We start from the raw sequence: 25,926 nt of genomic DNA, 5'->3' as shown, positions 1-25,926 counted from the left end.
AAATGGATGATAATGACTTCATTTCACTATAAATTAATCAAACTCTTTACTTATGTACCCACGATCTTAAAAGAAGAAGGGCGTGCTAAACAGCTAAACGCCATCGGGCAAGTCGAGGCTACGCGAATGAGCAAACGGCCTTTTAGCCTACGTGTAGTCGCTGACTCGCGAAATCCTCTCGAGAGCCTACACGTAGGCTAACGGCCTTTCAGATCTGCGCGCTCTGAATCCGGAGTCCTGGCCCGCGCGCGTGACGTCATGGACGCTAGTGAAGTAATAATAGAGACCTTTAGGGGCCGATTTCATGATGAACTTCAGTCCGGGCTGAGTTTGGGAGGCTGAAAGTCCAGCCTGTTATCTCGCACAAATACTAGTAAAATTGCTCTTTCGATTACATGAAGGAGGTTTCAGCCCGGGATCAATTTCAACCCGGGAGGAGTTTTCCAGCAAACCGGGCCAGGATTTTCAGCCCGGGCTAGCGGGTTAAAAATCGCCACGTAATCCCGTAAATATCTTAGCCCGGGCTGTAAAACAATAAAATCCGAGTCCAGTCTGGGCTGAATAGAACTCAATAGTGCAAGAAAATGGTGGTAATGAAATTTTGAGTACTTCAATTATGTGGAGTTTGAAAGTTGTACAATAAATAGTATTGGTTTTAATGCTGATTAAAGGAAATAATTTATACCACCCCTAAAACTGTAAGTATCAAGGGGGCGTGTTTTTTTTTTTCATTTGACTGTAGCATGTGTTAATATCTATCACTGGAATAAGTTTCGTGACCGTAGCAGGAAAAGTATTGGTTTCATTGAGGAAGTAAGGGAAAATGATTCCACCTCTGTAAGTATACATTTTTTGGGGGTGGGTCCATATCCAGAATTGCTCAGTGCAAGATTCTCTATCACTGTGCCAAATTTCAAAAATGTTCCTCAAATTTGAACGATGCTGCACCATTTTCTTCGACTACAACCCGGGCTGGATTTAAGGCATATAATAGGTAAGCAGCTACTCGGGCTGAAGCTTCAGCCCGGGCTAATGAAAACTCAGCCCGGGCTGGAACTCATCATGTAATCGGCCCCTAAGATCCGAGAACCAGGTCCACGACCAGGACGAGTTTTAGCTCGCGCGTTGTGTGCGCATGCGCAGATGGCCCCTTGAGTGGGCGACGACAAGTTTACACAGCAAAGTGGTACTCACGGGACCAGTTTGTTCAAGGTATGTTTTTCACTTTTGCAAATCATTCTGTTTATCAAAAGTCTATAGGAAATATTGACAGTCTTGTGATGGGTAAATGTGATAAAGAATTCAAGCAACTCTGTAAAACGAAGATGCATATCTATCGTTTTTTGAGATACAAATAAAGCGGCTAAAACTTCGCGGTCTTCCCTTTGTTGCTTTTCTCGTATTGTTTTGATTCTTCATTTACGATAAAATTTGCATAATTCAGTTACCCTAACGATCATTTTTAAGAAATATATATTCGGAGGGCTAACTAAGGGCTGAAAGTTTCGCTTAAGTTTTTTTCACGCCAACATTTTTCGTTTTTATTGTTCCCAACATGTTTGATAACAGTGAACATTTGCCAACGTAGCACTACAATGTAAACAAACTTCATCTTTTTGACTATAAGCGTAAGTACTCGTAATTTTCTGTAAATTGACTAAATTCAGACGCTTAATAGACTCAATCTTGATTTTCCTACAGTACAAAATGTCTGAGGATAAAAAAAGTGGCGGAAAAAAGAGAGCTCTTAATATGGAAATTTGACAGCGATGTCTCACTTCTGAAAGAGGTTATTGCGGAGGAGCCTCACAAGCATCCTTACGCATCAAAAGAGAGAGGACGGAAGTGGAACAAAATCGCCCTCAATTTAAAAGAAAACCATGGGTTTAAGGTCACTCAAGGTCCGTGAGTCTGCATGAAGACTTTTTGAAAGAAGAGAAGAAGGAGATGAGAGACAGTGGGGTAGAGGTGACGTACGACGAAAAGCACCAGATGCTTACAGACTACAACGAGCTAATAGAGGACTGGGAAAGGGAAAGGAAAGAGGGTGGATGACGAGAAGGTTATGGCAGAAGATATGAGGAAGAAGGCAACAGAGATATTAAGTGCAACCAAGAAGAGAAAAGAGAGTGGCGAAGACAAGGGCGAAGAAGACCAGCCGAAGAGAAAGACACAGCGAAGTTTGGTGCAATTAATAGAGCAGAGCATAGCAGTACGTAGTCAGGAGAGGGCAAGAGAGCTGAAGATCAGAGAAAATGAATTAAAGCAACAGCAGCAATTCCATGGCTTCCTGCTCCAGCAGCAACAACAGGCACAGCAGATGCATATGCAACAGCAACAACAAGCCATGGATATGGCCATGATGAATGTCCTAATAGAGATGCTGAATGCTGTTAAAAATGATGGGGCCTAGTATTTGTAACAGCATCTCTGCAATAATGCCATGTTTTTTTTAAATTAAACCCATTCAAACTGCATTTGTGACTTGCATCTCTTCCATGAAATCACTTATAAGATGGATACAAGGCCAGATACTTTTCCAGATAGCCACCCTCTCGTGTAGTGCCCACTGTAGTGCTCTGCACATGGGATAGAGGTGAAAATACTTGCATACAGGTATCATGTGGCCTGTACTCTATCATCTGAGGGTTTTGAGAGGCATGCCATGGCATGTATCAAGCAAGTATCAGCTCTGTCACTTTACAAGAATCTAAAAGGGTTTTATCCTATAGAACACCTGTAGCAATCAAAGATCCAGATTCTCGAGAGTTGACAAAACCCTGGCTTAGTTTTAATTTACTTTAAAAGAACTATAGGTCAGCATTTACTTTGTCCTTCCAAGAAATACTCATGGAAGCCGAAAAATTCACCACCTAAAGGATTTTGTCAAGAAAATACCATGTCAACATCAAAATTCTACCTAAACCCCTATTATATTGTATATAAATTTGAAATTGATTTTCCTAGGTTGCCATCAAGGAAACAAGATTTTCTTTTTATATGCAAACCTTTCAAAAGTTGACAAATAAAGCCAATAGCTTTGGTACTTTCTAAGTAGCCAGATTTTTTGCCACAAGTTGCTTGAAACACTAAAACAATCTGTCTTAACAAGCCTCATATAATTATGAATATAATTGGCTCCTTCATATTTGACTTTAAAAATAACAGAAAAATAGACACTAGCACTTTTAAGCCCAATGAGCTTTGGATAGAATTGAAAACAGAAACTTTGCTAGCAAATAAAAGACTGACAGAAAGTGCCATATTCCATTTAAAATTTGAATAAAAAAGAGACCCAAGCTAGGCTTGAAAGCTACAACATATCTAGATGATCTGGACAATTGCAGCCGCCAAATTTTAAAATATTATATTTTCCAAAACTTTTAACGGCAGAGTGTAATAATGAATCTTGACGTAATAACAAATGGCTCTTAAGGTAAACCTGGTTTGGATCGTAACCAAGGCTCGAACAGACGCTGTGCTGCGGCGAATATTTAATTTCTTGCGATCCAGGTGCGGCGTTTATTCGAGGCGACATTTATGAAGAAATAACTAATTCGAAAAAAGTTACATTGACTTTGAAAAGGAAAAATAAGTATGAAATGGCGTGGTAACAAATTGTGTTGGGTTTAATTTTGTTGTATTTGTATTTATCGTGGCAATGCATATGTTTACATATGTGGCACTATTTGCATAAAACCAACCACAGTTTATCAATAAACGCCGGCCCAGCCGCACCTATGTTGCAATTAGCAATTGAAAAACATTGTCTGAAACGTAAAGAGCAGACGTATGCCTTGCCTTTTGATTGAACGATTTGTTTCTACGTGAGAGTAAGTGAACGATATTTTGCCATTTCGAAGTCAATAAAAGTCTTATTGAAAAAGCGATGTGCTTTTATACGCCGCTGTCGAATAAATGCCGCAACTGGATCACGAGGAATTAAATGGACGCTGCGGCGTCTATTTGAGTAAATACGGTGCACAGATTTGGTCTTGGAGCCAGTCATCACATTACCAGCCACTTGTTGTTATATCCATCCTCGGAAACCCAGGGGTATTTTCCTCTCAGGTTTCACTCGCTAGAAAAATAAACCCTGGGGAACAGTAAGGAACGAACTTGGCAAAAAAATCAAGGCCTATGGTGAGCTGTGATTGGTCGACCTCCCGAGGTCGATTGCTGATCGAGGCTGTGATTGGTCGACCTCCCGAGGTCGACCAATCACAGGCGCGCTTCCCAAACAATGCACCAAAAATTTACATAAATTGCTTTGTGTTGGCTAGAGATCAAATTGACTTCTAGCGTGAACAACTTCTTATTCGAAGGGCTAATTCCCACATTTCAGCGGTAAAATACGAGCGTCTTCATTGAAGCCAGAACAGCTTTGGGTCCTAAAGGGGTTTTACAAACGACAGCATGTTTTTGCTCAACTACCTTTACAGGGTTTGGAAAGAGTTCGATTTTTCAAGCCATGCCGAAAATGTGCGAGGGAACCCGATAGTTCTTGAAACTTGTCTTCTTCAGTAGATAATCCGTGACCAGTTGGCCTATCTGAACTCAATCGGGATACGTACCGCCGTTTTTTCCAACCCAAAGGACAATGACATTCTAGTCAAGGGAAAAGAAAGCGAAGATCGTGCCCGGTAGTCACGAGTCATTCGGCAGTGAAGCGGTGAATCTATTTTACTTGGCACCAAAGTTTAAGCTTACAGAGAGGATGTAGTAGATCCTTGGCTTGAAAAATGTGCAAATAAAGTCCGTGAAACCATCTTTTGTGATACATTCCTTCCAGTAATCGAGGAGAGTTGTTCTCCAACCAAATGCGTTCCCAATAGCTTGTGCCTTTTATATTATCTGAGACTGTTTCCCCGCAAAGGCGGCAATAATACCCATTTTTCTTCATTAAATTACGAAAGACCGAGCTGGCGAAACGGAAAAATATATCTAAACGCGTAAGATTTCCCACAGTGATTTGTCTCCAATTGATCGATGACAGCTTTAGACATGTTAATCCCCAAGGGACCCAGGTGCCGTGACGGCTTTTTTGCCAAGTTCGTCCCTTACTGTTCACCAGGGGTTATTTTTCTCGCGAGTGAAACCTTAGAAGAAAATACCCCTGGGTTTCCGGGGTTGTGTTATATCAAGACCCATTATTACCCTGAGAGCCTCACTTTTTGCAGCTTGGGGCCAGTTATTACTTTAGGAGTCACATGGTATTACGTTAGGATCCAGTTATTACATTAAGTGCCACTTGGTATTACGGTAAGAGCCGTTATTACATTAACAGTTTTTACAGTTAGGATTTCAACAACAGCAGCAGTAGGGCTATCGGTGGTCGTGTGTTGAGGACCGTGATTTATCATCCATTGTCGTCCCTGATTATGTTACACGTCTGTTTTCGACCCCAAGACAGGCCGTTTGCTCAATTTCACTCAACTTCACTATTCAACTCGGACTCTGTTTTCTAATAGTGAGCAAGAAAAGCAATCTAAGGTGCGACTTGATGAAACAAATCGACAAACAGAACTGGTGCCATCGACAAAAACCAAAGCAGGATACAAGACATGTGATGTGTAAGGGACGCAGGTTCAGGATAATAATAGCCACAATCAAGACGGTGGCCATCTAGTAAAACCAAGGCGGCACAGACACAATCAGTACTGGTGCCATCTAGTAAAACAAAGGAAGCACAGCCACAATTAGTACTGGTGACACCTAGTAAAACAAGGCGGCACAGACACAGTCAGTACTGGTGCCATCTAGTAAACCAAGGCGGCACAGACACAATCAGTACAGGTACCATCTAGTAAAACCAAGGCAGCACAGCCACAATCAGTACAGGTACCATCTAGTAAAACAAGGCGGCACAGCCACAGTCAGTACCGGTACCATCTAGTAAAACCAAGGCAGCACAGACACAATCAGTACTGGTGACATCTAGTAAAACAAGGCGGCACAACCACAATCAGTACTGGTGACATCTAGTAAAACAAGGCGGCACAACCACAATCAATAACGGTGTCATCTAGTAAAACCAAGGCAGCACAGCCACAATCAGTACTGGTGCCATCTAGTAAAACCAAGGCAGCACAGCCACAATCAGTACAGGTACCATCTAGTAAAACAAGGCAGCAATACCACAATCAATTACGGTGTCATCTTAGTAAAACCAAGGAAGTACAGCCACAATCAGTACAGGTACCATCTAGTAAAACCAAGGCAGCACAGCCACAATCAGTACCGGTGCCATCTAGTAAAACAAGGCGGCACAGCCACAATCAATAACGGTGTCATCTAGTAAAACCAAGGAAGCACAGCCACAATCAGTACAGGTACCATTTAGTAAAACAAGGCGGCAATACCACAATCAATTACGGTGCCATCTAGTAAAACCAAGGCAGCACAGCCACAATCAGTACAGGTACCATCTAGTAAAACCAAGGCAGCACAGCCACAATCAGTACCGGTGCCATCTAATAAAACAAGGCGGCACAGCCACAATCAATAACGGTGTCATCTAGTAAAACCAAGGAAGCACAGCCACAATCAATAACGGTGTCATCTAGTAAAACCAAGGAAACACAGCCACAATCAGTACTGGTGCCATCTAGTAAAACAAAGGCAGCACAGCCACAATCCGTTCTGGTGCCATCTAGTAAAACAAGGCGGCACAGCCACAATCAGTACTGGTGCCATCTAGTAAAACAAGGCGGCACAGCCACAATCAGAACTGGTGCCATCTAGTAAAACAAGGCGGCACAGCCACAATCAGTACTGGTGCCATCTAGTAAAACCAAGGCAGCACAGCCACAATCAGTACTGGTGCCATCTAGTAAACCAAGGCAGGACAACCACAATCAGTACCGGTGCCATCTAGTAAAACCAAGGCAGCACAACCACAGTCAGTACTGGTGCCATCTAGTAAAACCAAGGCAGCACAGCCACAGTCAGTACAGGTGCCATCTAGATGGTACCAGTACTGATTGTGGCTGTGCTTTTTTTGGTTTTACTAGATGGCACCATTATTGATTGTGGTTGTGCCTCCTTGTTTTACTACATGGCACCTGTACTGACTGTAAGGTCGTGTTAGATTATATTCGCTTGATTTTTTTTCGCATAGATGTTCCTTGTGGAATATAAAACAAAATAAGCTTTAGTATTTTTTGGTAGATGATCCATTCTTGAGATATTTCAAATTGAAGAACTCTTGATTTGTCTGGCGATTTGGGGCGAAATTGCTTCTTTTTTCATGATCTATGGCATACTTAAGCTTATTTTGTTTTATACTATGCAAGGAAACTCTAGGCAAAATATAAACAAAATGTAAGCTAACAGAACCTTACAATTTTAATTTTGCCATTTTTTGCTCCTATCAACGCAATGCCTTAAAATTTATTACAAATATATCAGGTAAAACCAGCCAGGGGGATATACAGTGTGCGCAGCCCCAGCCCTCCCCCCCCTACACACACACACAAACATCCAAACCATTGGCCGCTTCCCCCGAACCCATTGGCCGCTTCCCCCAACCCATTGGCCGCTTTTCCCAATCCATTGACCGCTTTCCCCAACCCATTGGCCGCTTTCCCCAACCCGTTGGCCGCTTTCCCCAACCCATTGGCCGCTTCCCCCAGCCCATTGGCCGCTTCCCCCAACCTAATGGCCGCTTTCCCCAACCCATTTACCGCTTCCCCCAACCCATTGGCCGCTTTCCCCAAACCATTGGCCGCTTTCCCCCAACCCATTGGATGCTTTCCCCCGACCCATTGGCCGCTTTCCCCCAACCCACAGGCTGCTTTCCCCCAACCCATTTGCCGCTTTCCCCAACCCATTAGCCGCCTCATTGCCCCCCCCACCACCACCAACAACTGAAGAACCCGGATTCTGGGTTCTATAGGACATCAACACCTAACCCATTGGCCGCTTCCCCCAACCCATATTGGCCGCTTCCCTCAACCCATTGGCCGCTTCCTCCAACCCATTGGCCGCTTTCCCCAATCCATTGACCGCTTTCCCCAACCCATTGGCCGCTTTCCCCAACCCATTGGCCGCTTCCCCCAACCCATTGGCCGCTGCCCCCAGCCCATTTGCCGCTTCCCCCAACCTAATGGCCGCTTTCCCCAACCCATTGGCTGCTTTCCCCCAACCCATTGGCCGCTTCCCCCAACCCATTGGCCGCTTCCCCCAACCCATTGGCCGCTTCCCCCAACCCATTGGACGCTTTCCCCAACCCATTGGACGCTTTCCCCAGCCCATTGGCCGCTTCCTCCAACCCATTGGCCGCTTTTCCCAATCCATTGACCGCTTTCCCCAACCCATTGGCCGCTTTCCCCAACCCATTGGCCGCTTTCCCCAACCCATTGGCCGCTTCCCCCAGCCCATTGGCCGCTTCCCCCAACCTAATGGCCGCTTTCCCCAACCCATTTACCGCTTCCCCCAACCCATTGGCCGCGTTCCCCAAACCATTGGCCGCTTTCCCCCAACCCATTGGATGCTTTCCCCCGACCCATTGGCCGCTTTCCCCCAACCCACAGGCTGCTTTCCTCCAACCCATTTGCCGCTTTCCCCAACCCATTAGCCGCCTCATTGCCCCCCCCACCACCACCAACAACTGAAGAACCCGGATTCTGGGTTCTATAGGACATCAACACCTAACCCATTGGCCGCTTCCCCCAACCCATATTGGCCGCTTCCCTCAACCCATTGGCCGCTTCCTCCAACCCATTGGCCGCTTTCCCCAATCCATTGACCGCTTTCCCCAACCCATTGGCCGCTTTCCCCAACCCATTGGCCGCTTCCCCCAACCCATTGGCCGCTGCCCCCAGCCCATTTGCCGCTTCCCCCAACCTAATGGCCGCTTTCCCCAACCCATTGGCTGCTTTCCCCCAACCCATTGGCCGCTTCCCCCAACCCATTGGCCGCTTCCCCCAACCCATTGGCCGCTTCCCCCAACCCATTGGACGCTTTCCCCAACCCATTGGACGCTTTCCCCAGCCCATTGGCCGCTTCCTCCAACCCATTGGCCGCTTTTACCAATCCATTGACCGCTTTCCCCAACCCATTGGCCGCTTTCCCCAACCCATTGGCCGCTTTCCCCAACCCATTGGCCGCTTCCCCCAGCCCATTGGCCGCTTCCACCAACCTAATGGCCGCTTTCCCCAACCCATTTACCGCTTCCCCCAACCCATTGGCCGCTTTCCCCAAACCATTGGCCGCTTTCCCCCAACCCATTGGATGCTTTCCCCCGACCCATTGGCCGCTTTCCCCCAACACACAGGCTGCTTTCCCCCAACCCATTTGCCGCTTTCCCCAACCCATTAGCCGCCTCATTGCCCCCCCCCCCCCCCCACCACCACCAACAACTGAAGAACCCGGATTCTGGGTTCTATAGGACATCAACACCTAACCCATTGGCCGCTTCCCCCAACCCATATTGGCCGCTTTCCCCAACCCATTGGCCGCTTCCCCCAACCCATTGGCGGCTTTCCCCAACCCATTAGCCGCTTCCCCCAACCCATTGGCTGCTTTCCCCCAACCCATTGGCCGCTTCCCCCAACCCATTGGCTGCTTTCCCCCAACCCATTGGCCGCTTCCCCCAATCCATTGGATGCTTTCCCCCGACCCATTGGCCGCTTTCCCCCAACACACTGGCTGCTTTCCCCCAACCCATTAGCCGCCTCATTGCCCCCCCCCCCCACCAACAACTGAAGAACCCGGATTCTGGGTTCAATAGGACATCAACACCTAACCCATTGGCCGCTTCCCCCAACCCATATTGGCCGCTTCCCTCAACCCATTGGCCGCTACCTCCAACCCATTGGCCGCTTTCCCCAATCCATTGACCGCTTTCCCCAACCCATTGGCCGCTTTCCCCAACCCATTGGCCGCTTCCCCCAACCCATTGGCCGCTTCCCCCAGCCCATTTGCCGCTTCCCCCAACCTAATGGCCGCTTTCCCCAACCCATTGGCCGCTTCCCCCCAACCCATTGGCCGCTTCCCCCCAACCCATTGGACGCTTTCCCCAACCCATTGGCCGCTTTCCCCAGCCCATTGGCCGCTTCCTCCAACCCATTGGCCGCTTTTCCCAATCCATTGACCGCTTTCCCCAACCCATTGGCCGCTTTCCCCAACCCATTGGCCGCTTTCCCCAACCCATTGGCCGCTTCCCCCAGCCCATTGGCCGCTTTCCCCAAACCATTGGCCGCTTTCCCCCAACCCATTGGATGATTTCCCCCGACATATTGGCCGCTTTCCCCCAACACACAGGCTGCTTTCCCCCAACCCATTTGCCGCTTTCCCCAACCCATTAGCCGCCTCATTGCCCCCCCCCCCCCCACCACCAACAACAACTGAAGAACCCGGATTCTGGGTTCTATAGGACATCAACACCTAACCCATTGGCCGCTTCCCCCAACCCATATTGGCCGCTTTCCCCAACCCATTGGCCGCTTCCCCCAACCCATTGGCCGCTTTCCCCAACCCATTGGCCGCTTCCCCCAACCCATTGGCTGCTTTCCCCCAACCCATTGGCCGCTTCCCCCAACCCATTGGATGCTTTCCCCCGACCCATTGGCCGCTTTCCCCCAACACACTGGCTGCTTTTCCCCAACCCATTAGCCGCCTCATTGCCCCCCCCCCCCCCCACCAACAACTGAAGAACCCGGATTCTGGGTTCAATAGGACATCAACACCTAATAAAAAGAACAGCTTCAAAACCCTTTTAAAAATTTCATTGAAGCCCGTTTGAAATGCAGTAAGCAGCTATGGATAATTTATAACAATCTAAATACATTAAATATATACATATAAAAAACCGATACGGTAGTCTGTACATATATTTTCACCATATATTCCATATTTGATTATAATACCCTAAATACCATAAGACTAACATAAGAGCCTGGACACCTGTATAGTTTCTCGGCCGCGTTTGTCCGCTAGATGACACTGTCCTAGTAACGACTGTAGGCAGTTCACACGAGTTCAGCGCATTCAAAGCACCGTAATAGCGCTCCCCGAGCCATTTCTCAGTTGTGTTTCTATCATAAACATCTACTAGTCTTTTAGTAGTATCCTTGAATAACAAATCTGTGCCATTGTATACAGACGAGTTAAAAAGATCGAACAGAGTTTGGTTTTCTAGAAGGATTGATTGAAACTCGAGCAGGAAAGAGCGATACCGTCGCACGCGACAGAAGTCTGGGCTCGAGTCTGTTGTCATGACGACACGGGCGGGAATGGTGGCCAGGTTACATTCCTCGTAATATCCAACACCTGTGAAGAAAGACTAAGTCTCAGGCGATGAAGAGGCAATATCACAGATAAGCATTTGGTGTTAAAAGGTGGTTTGGCAAACAACATATTCCAAGGGCCCCTAAAGGCGCGCTCCAGCTTTTGGCGGGAAAATAGAAACAACAAAAAGCAACTTATTCAGCGCCTCTGAACCAGCCAGTTTTCTTTTGTCAGATAGGGCTTATAATCATTGAAGATTTAGTTTTCGTAGCTCATGGCGTGACGGCCTTATTAACCTCTGTGGCCTTTACCATACCACTTTTGCCTACGTAATATATTTAAGTCATGTGTAAACTAAGAGACATGTCGAGCGCGACATGTAACATGCCACATGTTTCCTAAATGTTTTATAGTTTAGCCACACTACCAAAAACATGTAGCGCCAATTTTTATGACGCCAAACGAAAATGTTTCTCTATCGGAGAGACATTTCTTTGTCAGTGCTACAAGATTTGGCGCGCGCTTCAATATTTTTTTAGGTGGCTAAGCTAGGAAACATTTCGCACGCTACCAGGCTACATTGCCTCATATTTTAGCGACGACTTGCAGTAAGCCTTTAGTGCAAGTCGTCGATAGGCAGACAATTGATCACCTTTGACAGTTCCATCCGGGCACAGCAATTTGAAGTCAAACCCCGGATTGAGATCATTGATAACACCTGTGTACTCAAACACCGTGGTGTGACGGACAAACGCTACTTCACCCCTCCCCTCCACGAGGCACACGTAAGACCCATTGTATCCATAGTAACGCTCAGATTCGTCTCCAGGACAAGTCGGATTAGAGCACGCGCCGCAGAGGGAGGGAAGCTTAGTGTTATTGAGATTATTTGCGGCGTCAAAGACTCCTGTGAAACAAAATAGCGATGATGAATGATTATCATTATAAAAGATTATAGTCATAAACAGATGAAAAATATAATAAGGACAATATTTCTACAGTAACGGACGCAGTTAGAGGAGTTTACAGTACTAACGTCCGCGTCTTCAATTAAACTTGAAACTTTCTGCCTTGTAGCGTGTAAAGACAAGGTTCGCATTTGTGTCGTTATAAAAAAGCAACTGAAATGTATCAGACAGAGTGCATTTCACGTCTGGCTCCGTGAGTTTCCGCGTTGCCGTATACAACAAGAGACGGCTTTTTTGTAACTTTTGATCATATCGAGAAAATATTCACGCAATACCAATACTTATTACTAACAAATAGGTGTGCTGTTACTGATGGCAAGCATATACACTTTGAAATTTTAAATGTAAGACTCACCTGGGACGCAACTCTTCCCGAAAAATTCCCCCGCGGAGTTGTACACATCACAATCCTTCCGCTGCATTAGCTTCTTCCATATAAGGAAACCCACCGGAATCTTCCAGCCAATCATGTCCTCAGCACGGGGGTGACAGGTGATCGCCCCTTTGAGCGTTGTGATGTTGACTGTGGTTGTGCTACGGACCAGTGCAACGGCGTAATGAATGTGTTTATCTTTGCTGCCGTAGTCTTCGGCGACTACCGGCCGAAGGCCGTACTTCGCTCCTGAATGAAGAAGTCTTAATTAAATAACAATCACTGTAAAGAATTGCTGGATTACAGAGGCAGGACAGGAGTGAAAGAGTTCCTAACCCCACTTTGTGTATAGAGGGTATAATAATACTTGGCGTAAAGGGCGTAAAATAAGAAGTTCATAAATCTTTTTCAAATGAATGTTAAAACAAAATTTAGTCTTTTTAAAGTCTTTTTAAAAGTTTCAGAAAAATGTCCCCCCAGGGTCACCTATATGTATACGTTTTCATTTTTTGGTTTCAATCAACATCTACTATACCTCTCAAGGTGTCTCTCCCAAAATTTATTCTAGGCCTGAATTTGATTAACGGCTAATCAATGAAAGAGAACAAGTAACGACCACGGACATGTGATGTTCGTGTCTGACACATTTCAGCCGTTTTCATCCCCCTTCGAAAGATCTTGGTCCCCCTACCTACCATTTACCTGCGTAAATTTTGATGCACTGATGCTAAGATCAGTCTGTTGTCACGTCGGTCTATTGGCCGCAGGCAACAATGACTCGACAAAACAGTCACCTGTCCTCACCTGCAATGTAGATATCTTCCTCGCCTAAAGTGACCAAGTCTGCCTCGTCACGCTGAATGCGTGACATACAGTCCGTCACGCCATCCCCTCTCACACACGTTAGATTGACTGTCTCGTTTGATGTCACGACGCGTGACGCTACGTGTGCTAAAGCTTGACATTTTTCGACTTCAGCGTCTGATATACAGCACCATCGACCAACTATGGATAGACGTCAAACAGTACTAGCCTGTGAGTGAGGGGGGGGGGACTAGTCGGATAAGGTAGGTCGGATAAGGAAGGTTGAATCTGTCAGATGGGAGGAGGGTAAATCGGTCGAGTTAGGAAGGTTGCAGGTGTGTTTGGATGGTGAATGGTCTGATAGGGTTGGTTGTCTGTGAGACTAAATAAGGGTGAAATGGGCGGGTAGAGGAGAGTGAAGGTGAATGAGGGTGAATGAAGGTGAATGGGGGTGAATGAGGGTGAATGAAGGTGAATGGGGGTGAATGAGGGTGAATGAAGGTGAATGAGGGTGAATGAAGGTGAATGAGGGTGAATGAAGGTGAATGAGGGTGAATGAAGGTAAATGAGGGTGAATGAGGGTGAATGAAGGTGAATGGGGGTGAATGGGGGTGAATGAAGGTGAATGAGGGTGAATAAAGGTTAATGAGGTTGAATGAGGGTGAATGAAGGTGAATGGGGGTGACTGGTTGCGCTGGGGAGGGTGCATGTACAAAAACAGGGTTCCAGTCCCTGAAAGCTTACTCCTCGTTCTAGCGCCTCGCGACCTCGACACCCTGGGTTCGCGGTGGTGTTGCAGACCAGTTGCTTGACAAATGCGAAAAGGAAAACCGCGCGAAACTGAGAAAGGAACTCAAGACTCGAATATATATTTTTCTTATGCCTCAATTCAAAGAAACTGGCAAATCATTATGAGCGTGAGAATTGAGAGCTGTAAAAGATGAAGAGTTTGAAATTGGGAATTTGGTGCCGAGTGTCCGTTTAATAACTCATTCCCACTATAATAAACACCCGATGGAATCCTCGCCTTGCGGACTCCCTACTGTTCTACACTCCCCTATTAGGGACAACTTCACTCCTGCCTCAAGCAAAACTCCAAAAATAGAGATGGATCCCACCCTCGCCACTACGTAAAAAAAAAGCTTTCCCGTGAGGTCGAATCTAACGGAAGCTGATAGTACAAAGAGAATGTCAGCGCTATTTCTATGGACTATTATTCAGAGGTCTTATTCCCTAGCAGACGCTCACCTTATCTCCCACGCCAACCTTTCTTCACCCCCTTAACCAATTTACCCATAATTAGTCCCCGAGGGCCCGGAGCCATCAACAGACATCGAATACTTAGGACCATTATCAGGTACATCTCAACACCAGGGTGGGGAGAGCAATTCCGAAGCTATTATTGACATCAGAATAGTAAATATCTAGTATATTGGCCTCGATAGCCACCTTAGATAACAACAACTATCAAATAGAATTACATTAATCCAATAAATAACACAACTCTATAGAATTTTCCGTGTTTTGCTTGATATGAGAAACAGATTGGTATGTTTTTTATTATCGAGACCGGGTGAGTAATAACATTTCCAAGCCGTGTGGTTTAAAGGTTAGTCGCTCGCTAATCAGCTAATTAAATCTCAGACGATAGACGAGTAAAATTCATACGCACTCACAGCTCATAAAATGAAACATTCGCGATGTGATAGTTATGTTAATTACTTTTATGAGGCTGATTAACTACCAACGCAAAGCAATGCCTCAGCCTCAGCATATTTTTGTTCAGGAGATTATATAATGTTTTATAATTATATGTATGTTGTTTTTCAAAAACAAATAAAAGAGTAAAGCTGTATACAATTATAACAAAACTTGCGTATACCATGTGATGAGTTTTTAAGTACGTACAGATTTTTGCTGCGGGCACTGTGGACGCTAGATATATAGATCCAGGTGATCTGATTAAAAACTTGGACAAGCAATCAGTTATTTTAGAGTAAAATAACCCTCTATTCACATACTATCCTGTCACTGACAAAGTGATTCGAAATTCAGGAGCCATACTCGACAGTTATATACCATTTCCGTAAACCTGCAGAATAATAATAAAACGGAATCCTCTCTGTAAATTTGCTATTCATAAGCGAACATTTCAGGGTTTTATCCATTCAAAGCTAGATTCAATTAGAATTCAGTTTACACTAGCTTTATAACACTCTTGAAGTCTAGGATAATTCCTTTCAGGCGTGACCGTAGAAAATTCAGTGATCTCAATGAATGAAGATATTTTAGGGCGAGCACTTGGTCGATCTATCAATTGTATACACGAAAAACAAATAGGATCACCTGAAATTTGAGCTCAAATCCACAACAACCACTCGCTACAATAGTCACTGAATGGGTTTCTCTGTGTCGGAAGGTTTTTGTGGGGCGAAATTGAAGTGTGGTTTAGCCAAATATTTACTTACGTTTCGGTGCATTTTCTGCCGGAAAACAAGCCAGCGAGCCGCCCAAAGCTGCGATTAACCAAAACAAAATCCTCATCTGTAGTTTGAAAGCGTGAATTCAGCGTCGTGTGTTATAGCACGCAAATAAACTCTCCCACGCTCTTTCTTTTCCCTGTCTTTAGCGATGAATATTTAAAGTTCCGAGTTACTTGAACAGGTTTAAATTTAGCCAAGTATGATACTCTCAAGGTTTTCATCGTGACAAATCACTCCCTTTTAGATGCAGACATGTCAACTATGATCCAAATATATTTCTCCCGCCTTAATTTTTACGAGCCAGATACATCATCGATGCCTGAGCAGGTCAATCGTTGTGTTTAGCACCGAGAGTTTGCGACGCGCTAAGTTCACAATGTTACACAAAAGATCCTAGACTGAGTGAACTTTTAAGTACCCTCTCCCCTCCCCCCTGGAGTGGACCTTTCACTGAGAGCAGACCTTCGGTATATTGTAGATCTTCAGGAAAACAAATTTCACAGTGGGAAATACTAATCTATTTTGACTGTTGAGTAATCTTGATGAAAAGTTAAATAAAAATATGGTGTGAGCGGTTAGGTGTTTGAATCATTAATAAGCCATTTATGCAAATTTTTGAACGCGAGCACCTTAACAAACGATAAAACCAAACTCCAAGCCAAGCATACACATGACTTTTGAAATAAATGACTTAAGATCACCGGGCCAGACGCACCGTTCTGGTTCCGTTTAGGTTCGACTATAGGGTGGTTCTGAGCGGTTCCACAATCCAACAAATGTCGAGTTTTTTTTGTTTATTACCTCATGCTGGTTTGTCTTATTCAAATGGCGGAGAAAACTCGAAGACTAAAAATAACTCAAAATATATAGTCGTATTTCTTTTTATCTATTTAGTGTTTAATAATGTTTGAAATTTGTAAAATCCCCTCTGTTTTGGGATACTAACAATTTTCTTTGAACATCTTATATAAATAAAAACAGATTAACATAGTCACTGTATGGATGGGGTGTCCCGAATGAAAGGCGCCCACCCCCCCACCCCACCCCCCCTAGTTATGACCAGAAGTAACGTGACGGTGCCCCTCCCCCAGTTTTCTTAATGACCCTCGTAGAAGAAGTTATCCCTCCATGGGATGACAAAACACGTAGTTATTTGCACAGCAAGCAGAAGCCTTTTAAATGGGTAGTAGTCACGAACAAACCCGCCCGACAGCTGGTACCTTTGTTACCTGATAACGGACCTCACTGTCCAACAACCCTTAAATGTATAAAATAGTACAAGGTAGATTGATTTCTAAATTGTTCCGCGTAATTTTGAGTAGTCTGAAATAATAGAATAAGTCTGGCGCCTTATGTGCCATGAGTCTCCTGCTGGCAAAAATAATCATACATCATTGGGAACGAGAGAAAGACCTGGCTAATGAATTGCATGGGGGGGGGGGGGGGTGTTTTAAATATTCCTCCTTGTCTAAGATCTGGCTAAAATTATATAAAGAACTTCCTTTTTTTTGCGGACAAGGGAAGAGCAATCATCCCTAAAGCTCAGCTACATGTCTGGCAATTTATTCTTCAACGTTTTTATGTTTAGAAAATTCATTTACGTTTGATCTTTACAATTGACAAAACCAATCTTGGTTAGAAAGTGCATCTTTGCATAGTGTAATGTCAAATCAGAAGTTGTAAATGAGTTATAATAATAAACTTGTTTAGGTAGTATAAGCTAAACTAATTTGAATTGTAAATTAACAGAAACCATTTATAAGTTTATGTGCTAGTCCATTAACTATGGTTGCCATGGCAATATACACGAACGAAGTTGCCATTATAACAAAATGGCTGAATAACACTCACATTACAGCAAAGCCAGTCGACTTTTACAGTCATTTATCGCATTAGAACTCCACTTAAACCCAAATGGCTACTAAAAAGAAGAAAAAAGCCGTTAAATCGGCGCCTTTTGATATATATATACTTCTAACTGCAACGGGAGAGAGATTTCTATTAAAGAAAGTTTACGCCGAGATGAAGATCAGAGAACTGAAAAGCTACGCTGAACTTGTTGCTGGCATCCCAAGCAACTTGCAGCGATTACAGTACCTAGATGAAGGAGACATGTTGGATGATTCGGATCTACGGCATAACGACGTAGTAGCTAACGCTACGGTGAATCTTAAACTGTGGCGAAGCTGGGACAGCTTGGTAGCCGCAGTATGCAAAGGCGATATTGAGAAGACGTTCCAACAAGACATTGTAATCTCTAAGGAGTGGGAAAAACTGGATCCTGTATTGTACAAGAATAAAATGTCCGCATGTAGCGACCGTGCGGGCGTTGCGTTATTCATAGCTGCGCATAGAGGACAAGAGGGTTTAATTCGTAAGTTAATAGACGACGCCAAAGCAAATGTCAATATGAAGACACCTTTCGGTCGTTCACCCCTTCATGCGGCGGCCTCACAGGGGCATTCGTCCACCATAGACACCATGCTGGAGAAAGGTGCCGACATCGACGAGGAAGACACGCAGGGTAAAACGCCTCTTATGGTAGCAAGCCAATGTGGATTTAAAGACAGCGAAAGACATTTATTTTTATTCCAATGGCAAACAAGAGCAGCTAAGATGAAATCAAAGACAGAAAATAAGTCATTGATGATGCACCAGCAGTTTGATTCTCAGTTTCCAACTTGGATAAGAGGGGGGTACGCACAGATGTATTTCTGTCAAACTCTCCCCCCGGGCGAGTTTGCAGGGACAGGGTTTAGTGCTCCACGTCGGAAGCCAATCACTAGCCAAGATTCTGAGAAGGACATCATTAGAGATGAAACACTGTCAGAGCTGGATGATCTGCCATCTGAGAGCCCTGATGGCAGTCCTGGTGAGTAGGAAATCACATTTCATTGTGTTCGATATTATTCAGGGGCGTAGCCAGGAGGAAGGCCCAGGGGCCCCCTCCCAGCATCCAAAAATACACTAAATGTATGAGACATTACTTAAAATACAGGAGAAAATGTATTATATGGGCTTTTTTGGGCCCCCTCCTGTTAAAAATCCTAGTTACGCCCCTGTTATTAAAACTCTTATAGTGTGTAAGTCAGTCAGGCCCAGGCAGGTACCCAGGAATTACTGAGGCAGGGGGTGCAGTCACATAAAAATTATTACATAATGTTTAATATTATCACTAATAGTCGCTTATTATTTGTTAAATTTTCAGACTGGTCAAGCCCACAGCAAGCTAGAGCACTGGTCAACCGGCGACTTCTAAGCAGGTTTGTGATATGACATAGCCTCAAGTCTCTAGTTAATTATCTCTTACTTAATTACACAATTTATTTTCCACATTTTGACCTATACTTGTTTCCCCCAGCAAATCACATTTATCAAATGCAAGCTCAAAATCGTCCACCTTTGATGAATGGCTTCAAGCAAAGAATGAGAAAAAACAGAGAGAAATTGAGAAAAAGAAGGAGGAAGAAGCCAGACAACAGATGGAGAGAGAAATGAGAAAAGCAAAAACGGGAAAGAGTTATGCTGACTGGAAACAGGCCAAACAAAAGAAACAACAGTCCCCTGGTCCAGAAATAAAAAAGGACATATCTCTGTACAAGGACATAGATGATAGACATATGTTTGGGATGAGTTTCCAGCAGTGGCTTAATAAGAACTCTGGTCCAAACGTCTACAGCTGACAGTAGCTAGGCTGATAGTCACTAGAGAATGATTTGCGGATTTACGACCCCCCCCCCCCTTACGCCACACTTTTATTTGCATTTTCGATTTTTGTCAGTATGTTAAAACCTTTACCATACCACTAGTTCAGTTGTTTTTGATTAATTTAAATTTCATATTAGTACTACCACTGGAGAGAGGCACGATGGCCCATGGGATGTAATACGTACCTATCGCAGGGCGGTGGAAACAGTGAGTGGCAAGGATGTGACTGTGCTCTGTTTTCTGTATGTCTTTGTATTGTACCCCCTTCCCCATTATTTTGATGCCTTAGCCCTGAGCTTATTGGTACAGGCTCCACATATCCAAGCCAGAATTGTTGTTTCCAAGTTTGAATCTGGGTCTGGTCAGCTTGGGATTTCAAGAAAGATGCCAAAAACCATGCATACAATCTTGCCTCTTATCAAATTTAATTAACCGCTAAGAGATTGGAAATGCTGACCCATGTCATACAATTCTAGTGACAGCACTAACTATCCAAATAATTGGACGCCTTTTCGAAATAATTTATACTTTCACTGATTAAAAATGGATCAGAACCATATTATGAAATAACATTAGTATTCAAAGGTAGCATTATATTTTTGTATAATTCGTAAAAAAATATATGACATGGAAAGCTTTACTAATTAATAATTTCAGAATTGCTGATGGTCAAACTGACTAGTCTGTATGTGTAGCTACAACAGGTATAAATTAGAAATGTCTTAAAACTTGAAAAACAAATAAATTATGAATTGTAAACAAATTTTAAGCAAATGGCGAATTTGTTTTTGTAAAAACATCTTTTTCAAAAGGCTGGAAAAGATTAATCCAATTCAAGTTCTTTTTTAATAATGGGACTCCCTGGCTGATCCAAATCGATCTCAACAGATTCATCACTTCCATTTTCCTCCAAAACTTCATCAACAATCTGTCTAATCTCTGATTCAGTGTCTGGTTTGTCAGGGTGTGGCTGTATTTGACCCTCTGCCATGGCCCTCTCAGCTTTTACTTTGTGTCTACGGCATGTTAAGTGTCGCGTAAGGTGGTGGAGCTCCCGGTATTTAATATTGCACACATCACACTGGTAAGGTTTTTCACCTGAGAGAAAAATTGTATAAAAGAACACTATAAGAAAAGATGCAATCACCATAAACAGTAGCAGGAAGGTTTACATTAGTTAAGCTAATGCATCCAAAAAATACATATAATAAAGTTCCTAAAAAGGGTACCAGATACCCATTGGTCCACGTCACAGGCTAAACCTATTTTTCCGAGTCTGAAATCTATCACTTTGATTCCAGCTAACATTTTATCTAAACATCTCTTATTTCTCGAGTTCAAATTTTGGGATTGCAATAGTTGTTGGTATACCACCTTGCACTGTTGCCTTTGCTTTAGTCTTGTGTCTATTGCACCTCATGTGTCTTGTAAGGCTGTATAGCTCTTTAAATGGAATACCGCAAACCTCACACTGGTATGGTTTCTCACCTGTGTGAATCATTGTGTGACGCTGAAGATGAGTTTTGTCATGGAAGCGCTTCCCACATTCCTCGCATTTATGAGGCTTGCGAAATGGGTCCCTTAAAGGTATATTAAGGTGGCAGCATCTTATGTGCTTATTTAAGTTCTGCTTTTGAGCAAATGCATGGCTGCAATGTTCACATTGGTAAGGTCTCTCTCCAGTATGAGTCCTTATATGTACCTGAAGACAGCGATTCTCTGCAAAGGCTTTATTACAAAAAGGACAAGCATGTGGCTTTAAGCGTTTATGAACACGGTTGTCATGCCTTTTCAGGCCACAAGTTCTTGGGAAAATCTTTCCACATTTTTCACACTTAAAACCAGTGTCTGTTTCCTTGGATGATGTTTGTTCTGGAAGAAGATCAGCAATACTCAGAAGACTTTCATCATCACTACCAAGCGTTGATGATTCACTAGGCTCAGATTTCACCCTATTCAGCTCTTTGGGGGAGTTTTGTTGCAAACAGTCTTCATCCTCACTATCTTCTTGGGTTGCATTTGATTCTGACCCATTTGACTCTTCAGCCAAATTGCACATTCCTGTATCTTTAATTGGTCTATCATGCATTAAAGGAGACTTTTCCAATTGACTGGCATTGTCATAATTTGAATCAAGGGCTTCTGGGTTACCATTAGAACAAGAAAGATATTCTTTATCTTTTGGCTCTTCCTTTATACATTTGACATGGCTATCAACCTCAAAATCACCTTCCTCTGTTTTAAGGCTGGCTATGACATCAACATGTTCACCTTCAGGGGATGATGCCTTACGTTCATGGCCGCCCCCAGGCTTGGGGGCTGTAGGACTTAGGCAATAATCCATTGCAAATAAATCAGCAACTAATGAGCGCTGTTGTCCAACAGCACAAACATAAATAGAGTTTCTTTCTTTAGACTGCTCCAATGATAAAGGAAAGTCATTGGTGAGATTGATGATATCTTGTGACTTGTTTTGTAGAGGATGATGTACTATTGTTGGATGTGAGATGAGATTTGTTAAAAACTGTTTTTCCATTTTTTGCAAGTGGTTACTTGGTGCTACAGCATCATATGTATTTACATTTTCAAATCCCTAAAAAATAAAATAAAAGATTTTGAGCATGCATCACATAGGGACTTATTAAAGACGAGAAACAAAAATAACAGAACGATCTTTGCTCACTTGTTCTCTTGCTTAAAAAAGAAAGAAGTGCATTATCCTAACATCAGAGAAGAGCTTTGCTTTGGCAATGTTTAGGGAAATACAAAGCTATTGAAGGCATTGTTTAAATTCAAAGAATACAACACAATGGGACTTTTCCCTAAGAGATCTCGAGACAATGAATCACATTACGCTTTATCTTCTTAATCTTTTCTGTCGCTATATTCATGGTAAGAGTATTCATTCTGTAAGTGTCAGTCGCTCGTATAAACTTAGCTTATCATATCTGTAATTCTAGTTACTTTACTTGGGCATCCTGGCATGATCTTGACAATCCTTGCTCCTCGGCCATGCTACAATCTAACCGATAAAACGGCTGTTTGTTATTTTTGTCCCGTTGTCCAGAGTGTTCGGTCATCTAACGTGAAGGGACATATTAAAAGTTTGAGATTATCAAAATATAGACAACTAAAGCTAAACAAGAAAAGATAATATCATAAAGTAAAAAAACTTAACTATTACCTTTTGCATTCAAATAGTCTTTTAGTCGATAGAAGTATTTTTAGTAACATAACACAATGGAAAAAAGACAATATCAGCGTTGATCTTACAAACAAATTCTGGTTCTTACTTCTAGACATACCCTAACATAATCTGATTTGTTCTGGTATATTCAGTTACCTAATTTAAGTAGAAATTAAGTTTTTGTGTTCAGCTGACAACATGTACCGCTTTGATCGGGTATTCGTTTCATTTTTGTTGACTTGCAGTGAAACCAGGCCTCGGAAGGAAAGACTGGGGCGAGATCCTGTTTTACCACAGGTATACCTTAACGACCTCTGATAAGAAAAAGATTTATTGAGAGGTCTGTACAGGGCCCGAAAGAGACATCCCAAAAAAGGACACAGTAGGCCCGCAAATGATTCCGTAATAATTATCGGAATGGAACGCGGAATGAAGTGCTCGGCTCTATGCTAGATAAAAAGGGAACACTTTCTTTTTGTTAAATAATTTTAAATGGGCGGAAATTATACATTTTTATATAAAAAATGAAATTACATTTAAAAAAAGCAATGTTTTTTCTCTTAACCCTCTTTTTTATGGTGTAGTTCCAGAAAGTATCCATCCCCCCCATTGAGGGGATTGGTAATTCCAGGGGGGTAGGGGAGTTCAAACGCCCAGGAATTTTTCCAGGGGTTTGGAAATTTCAGAGGGGTGGGGGGTCATACCTCCGACCCCCTCAATAGGGAGGTATGCATATTTTCTGGAACTACACATGTGGAAAGACTAGACTTCTATCAAAATAACCTATGATAAATGCATGCGGGATGTGCGTGTTTTATTATTTTTTAACTGTTACATGTGACAAGTAGAGAGTCGGATAAAAACGCGATTGACACTATCGTGTTTTTTTATCTCTTTATTCATAATCATTGTATTTTTTATGAATATCAACGTCGATTTTCTAACAAAAGCGTAAAATAAATCTGATATTTTCACCTTCTTTGGAAACAAAATGAAATATGAAAATGCCTATCAAGTACATTATGTTCAATTTCTAATTCAAGGTCCTGTCACACGTACGTTTTTTCTCTTGCGACCTGTCTCGCAAAAAAACTGTTGCAGGTCGCACGCGCATACTTTTGCGTGTGACACCCCCTTTGCAACTTGTTTTGCATTTCTCAAAGTCGCACGAAAATTGTTTTTTAACACGCGATTTAGATTATTAGTATAATCTATTAACAACTAAATTATATAAAATGATGTGGTGTTCGATTAAATAACTCTTGATTAAATGATTGATCAAATCAAAATGTAAACAAAACGCGCAATATAAAAGGCAAGCTGTCATTCGTCATCACTGAGCGAAGAGCTCCGTAGAGAGAGACCAAAATGCTACAATAGAGTTCTAGAGTGGCCTATAACACACTTTAGAAGAAAACGTAGCCTTATCAACAGCTGTTTCTTGAAACAGAACGAAAAATAGCGAGAAATAGATAGGTTTTTAAGCGATGCTTTAGGTCCCTTAATGTTTATCCTGTTTATTAATGACTTACCACTTGTAGTCTCCAACAGCGCACTCGAGATATATGCAGATGATACAACACAAGTCGCAAGTGGAAGTAGCATTAGTGAGGTTGAGTCTATTCTTACTGAAGAGCTAAAAAAGGTGAATGGATGGGCGAATGAAAACAAAATGGTTTTGAACCAAAGCAAAACCAAATCAATGCTTATCTGTAGCAAGCCAAAGTTGCGCAAATTGGCAGGAAAGGATTTGACAGTCAGCACAGAAAATGGCCAGCTTGAATGTGTCAATGAAGTTAAACTGCTTGGCATAAGATTAGACAACTCCTTAACCTGGGACAACCACCTCAAGTACATTCACAATAAGATCTCCAAGCGACTAGGCTTGTTAAAAAGGACAAAGAAATTCCTTTCACTTAAAGCAAGAACCCTGTTCTACCATTCGCTCATACAGCCAATATTAGACTATGGTGCTATCGTCTGGGGCTCGACTAAAAAGCAACACATCGACGATATGGTCAAGTTCCAGAAACGATGTGCGCGGGTTATCCTCGATAAGGAATGGGATGCACCCTCCAAACCACTTTTTGAAGAACTAAATATTGTCCCCTTCAACAAGAGAATAATCTACCTACAACTTGTTTTGCTCTTTAAGGCAATGAACAATATGACCCCATGCTATATCAGGGATATGTTCGTTAAGTGTAGTGATGTACATAACAAGAACACTAAAAATGCAGCAAACCATAACTTAGTACTTCCCAAGGCTCGGAATACATTAGCAAAAAACAGCTTTAAGTCTGTAGCAGCTAAAAGGTGGAATGCATTGCAGAAATCAAAGAATCTACCTACCTACCTACCTACCAACCTACCTACCAACCTACCTACCTACCTACCTACCTACCTACCTACCTACCTACCTACCTACCTACCTACCTACCTACCTACCTATCTATCTATCTATCTATCTATCTATCTATCTATCTATCTATCTATCTATCTATCTATCATGTCAAATTCGTTGTTTGTACGCGCGTGCACTATAATGACGCCATTTCAAAAGCGCGCGCTTTTTTGAATTTTATTTTCCAATTCAAACGAGCGTGTGCTGTGTTTGATTTCTCAAGTACAATTTTTGCTCTTGTTTTTGTAGAGAATGGACTCCAAACACTTGCCAAATATTCCTTATAATTCTTTAACACTCTTTTGTACTTAAAAGTTGTCGTAGTTTCTCTCACGGCTTTACTTTTAGCATGTTTTCTAGTTGTAAATGACGGTGACTTGCGCGAGAGCTTGCGAAAAATAGTGCAGAGAAAAGCTGACGTTGCAACGATTTTATTAGAATTGGAATTATAGCGGATTATAGAAGATGACGCGTATGGAATAAACGCAGGAACTTAACAATGTTCTTGCATTTGTCTATAAAAAATCTAACAGAGTCGAGCATTTCATTCCGCCTGTACAACATGCGTCGCGGAACGGATGGGACCTTTGTTTATTAAGGAAAAAGGACGAAAGAGCAGAGTCCATGTCGCAGGATAAGTTCTTTTTTTAACTTCAGATTATTACCCAAAAACCAAACAAAACAAGTCCCGCAAAAGGAATTAAAAATGGCACCGCAGGCAATGATGGTGGGTTTTTTCGTCTGGTTCAGCCGGAATCAGCCAGAGC

General features: G+C 43.0%; 3 protein-coding genes and 1 long non-coding RNA gene across 9 annotated transcripts; 2 read left to right on the top strand and 2 right to left on the bottom strand.

Moving 5' to 3' along the window:
* The first annotated feature begins 104 nt into the window (after positions 1-104).
* LOC116611483 lies at positions 105-2,159 on the top strand. Its single transcript, XR_004293503.2, has 2 exons — positions 105-1,212; positions 1,702-2,159. It is a non-coding gene; the product is annotated as an uncharacterized LOC116611483 (long non-coding RNA).
* Positions 2,160-10,715: 8,556 nt separating this feature from the next.
* On the bottom strand, positions 10,716-16,365 carry LOC5503490 (melanotransferrin). The gene is made up of 5 exons (XM_032371855.2): positions 15,846-16,365; positions 13,378-13,578; positions 12,556-12,822; positions 11,885-12,139; positions 10,716-11,274 (listed from the first exon to the last, which is right to left on the bottom strand). The coding sequence occupies exons 1-5, from the start codon at positions 15,919-15,921 to the stop codon at positions 10,841-10,843; spliced, it is 1,233 nt and encodes a 410-aa protein (XP_032227746.2). The 5' UTR covers positions 15,922-16,365; the 3' UTR covers positions 10,716-10,840.
* A 1,250-nt stretch (positions 16,366-17,615) lies between these two features.
* Positions 17,616-20,331, top strand: LOC5503487 (ankyrin repeat domain-containing protein 60). The gene is made up of 3 exons (XM_001624511.3): positions 17,616-18,732; positions 19,069-19,123; positions 19,222-20,331. The coding sequence occupies exons 1-3, from the start codon at positions 17,775-17,777 to the stop codon at positions 19,541-19,543; spliced, it is 1,335 nt and encodes a 444-aa protein (XP_001624561.2). The 5' UTR covers positions 17,616-17,774; the 3' UTR covers positions 19,544-20,331.
* LOC116611482 (zinc finger protein 420) lies at positions 19,977-23,638 on the bottom strand. Of its 6 annotated transcripts, none has more exons than XM_048720694.1 (5): positions 22,912-23,638; positions 22,753-22,770; positions 22,533-22,648; positions 20,943-22,161; positions 19,977-20,666 (listed from the first exon to the last, which is right to left on the bottom strand). In XM_048720694.1, exons 3-5 carry the CDS (start codon positions 22,551-22,553, stop codon positions 20,392-20,394), a joined length of 1,515 nt encoding a protein of 504 aa, XP_048576651.1. In that variant the 5' UTR covers positions 22,554-22,648; positions 22,753-22,770; positions 22,912-23,638; the 3' UTR covers positions 19,977-20,391. The 6 variants fall into 6 exon arrangements, with proteins under 6 accessions (XP_048576651.1, XP_032227736.2, XP_048576650.1 ...); XM_032371845.2 differs by having other exon boundaries at positions 22,538-22,648; XM_048720693.1 differs by having other exon boundaries at positions 22,538-22,648; positions 22,753-23,638.
* Positions 23,639-25,926: the final 2,288 nt, after the last annotated feature.

This window comes from Nematostella vectensis, chromosome 13 (assembly GCF_932526225.1).
Source record: "Nematostella vectensis chromosome 13, jaNemVect1.1, whole genome shotgun sequence".
Lineage (NCBI taxonomy): Eukaryota > Metazoa > Cnidaria > Anthozoa > Actiniaria > Edwardsiidae > Nematostella > Nematostella vectensis.
Note: the sequence above shows the minus strand (reverse complement) of the source record. Positions and strands in the feature narration are given on the sequence as shown.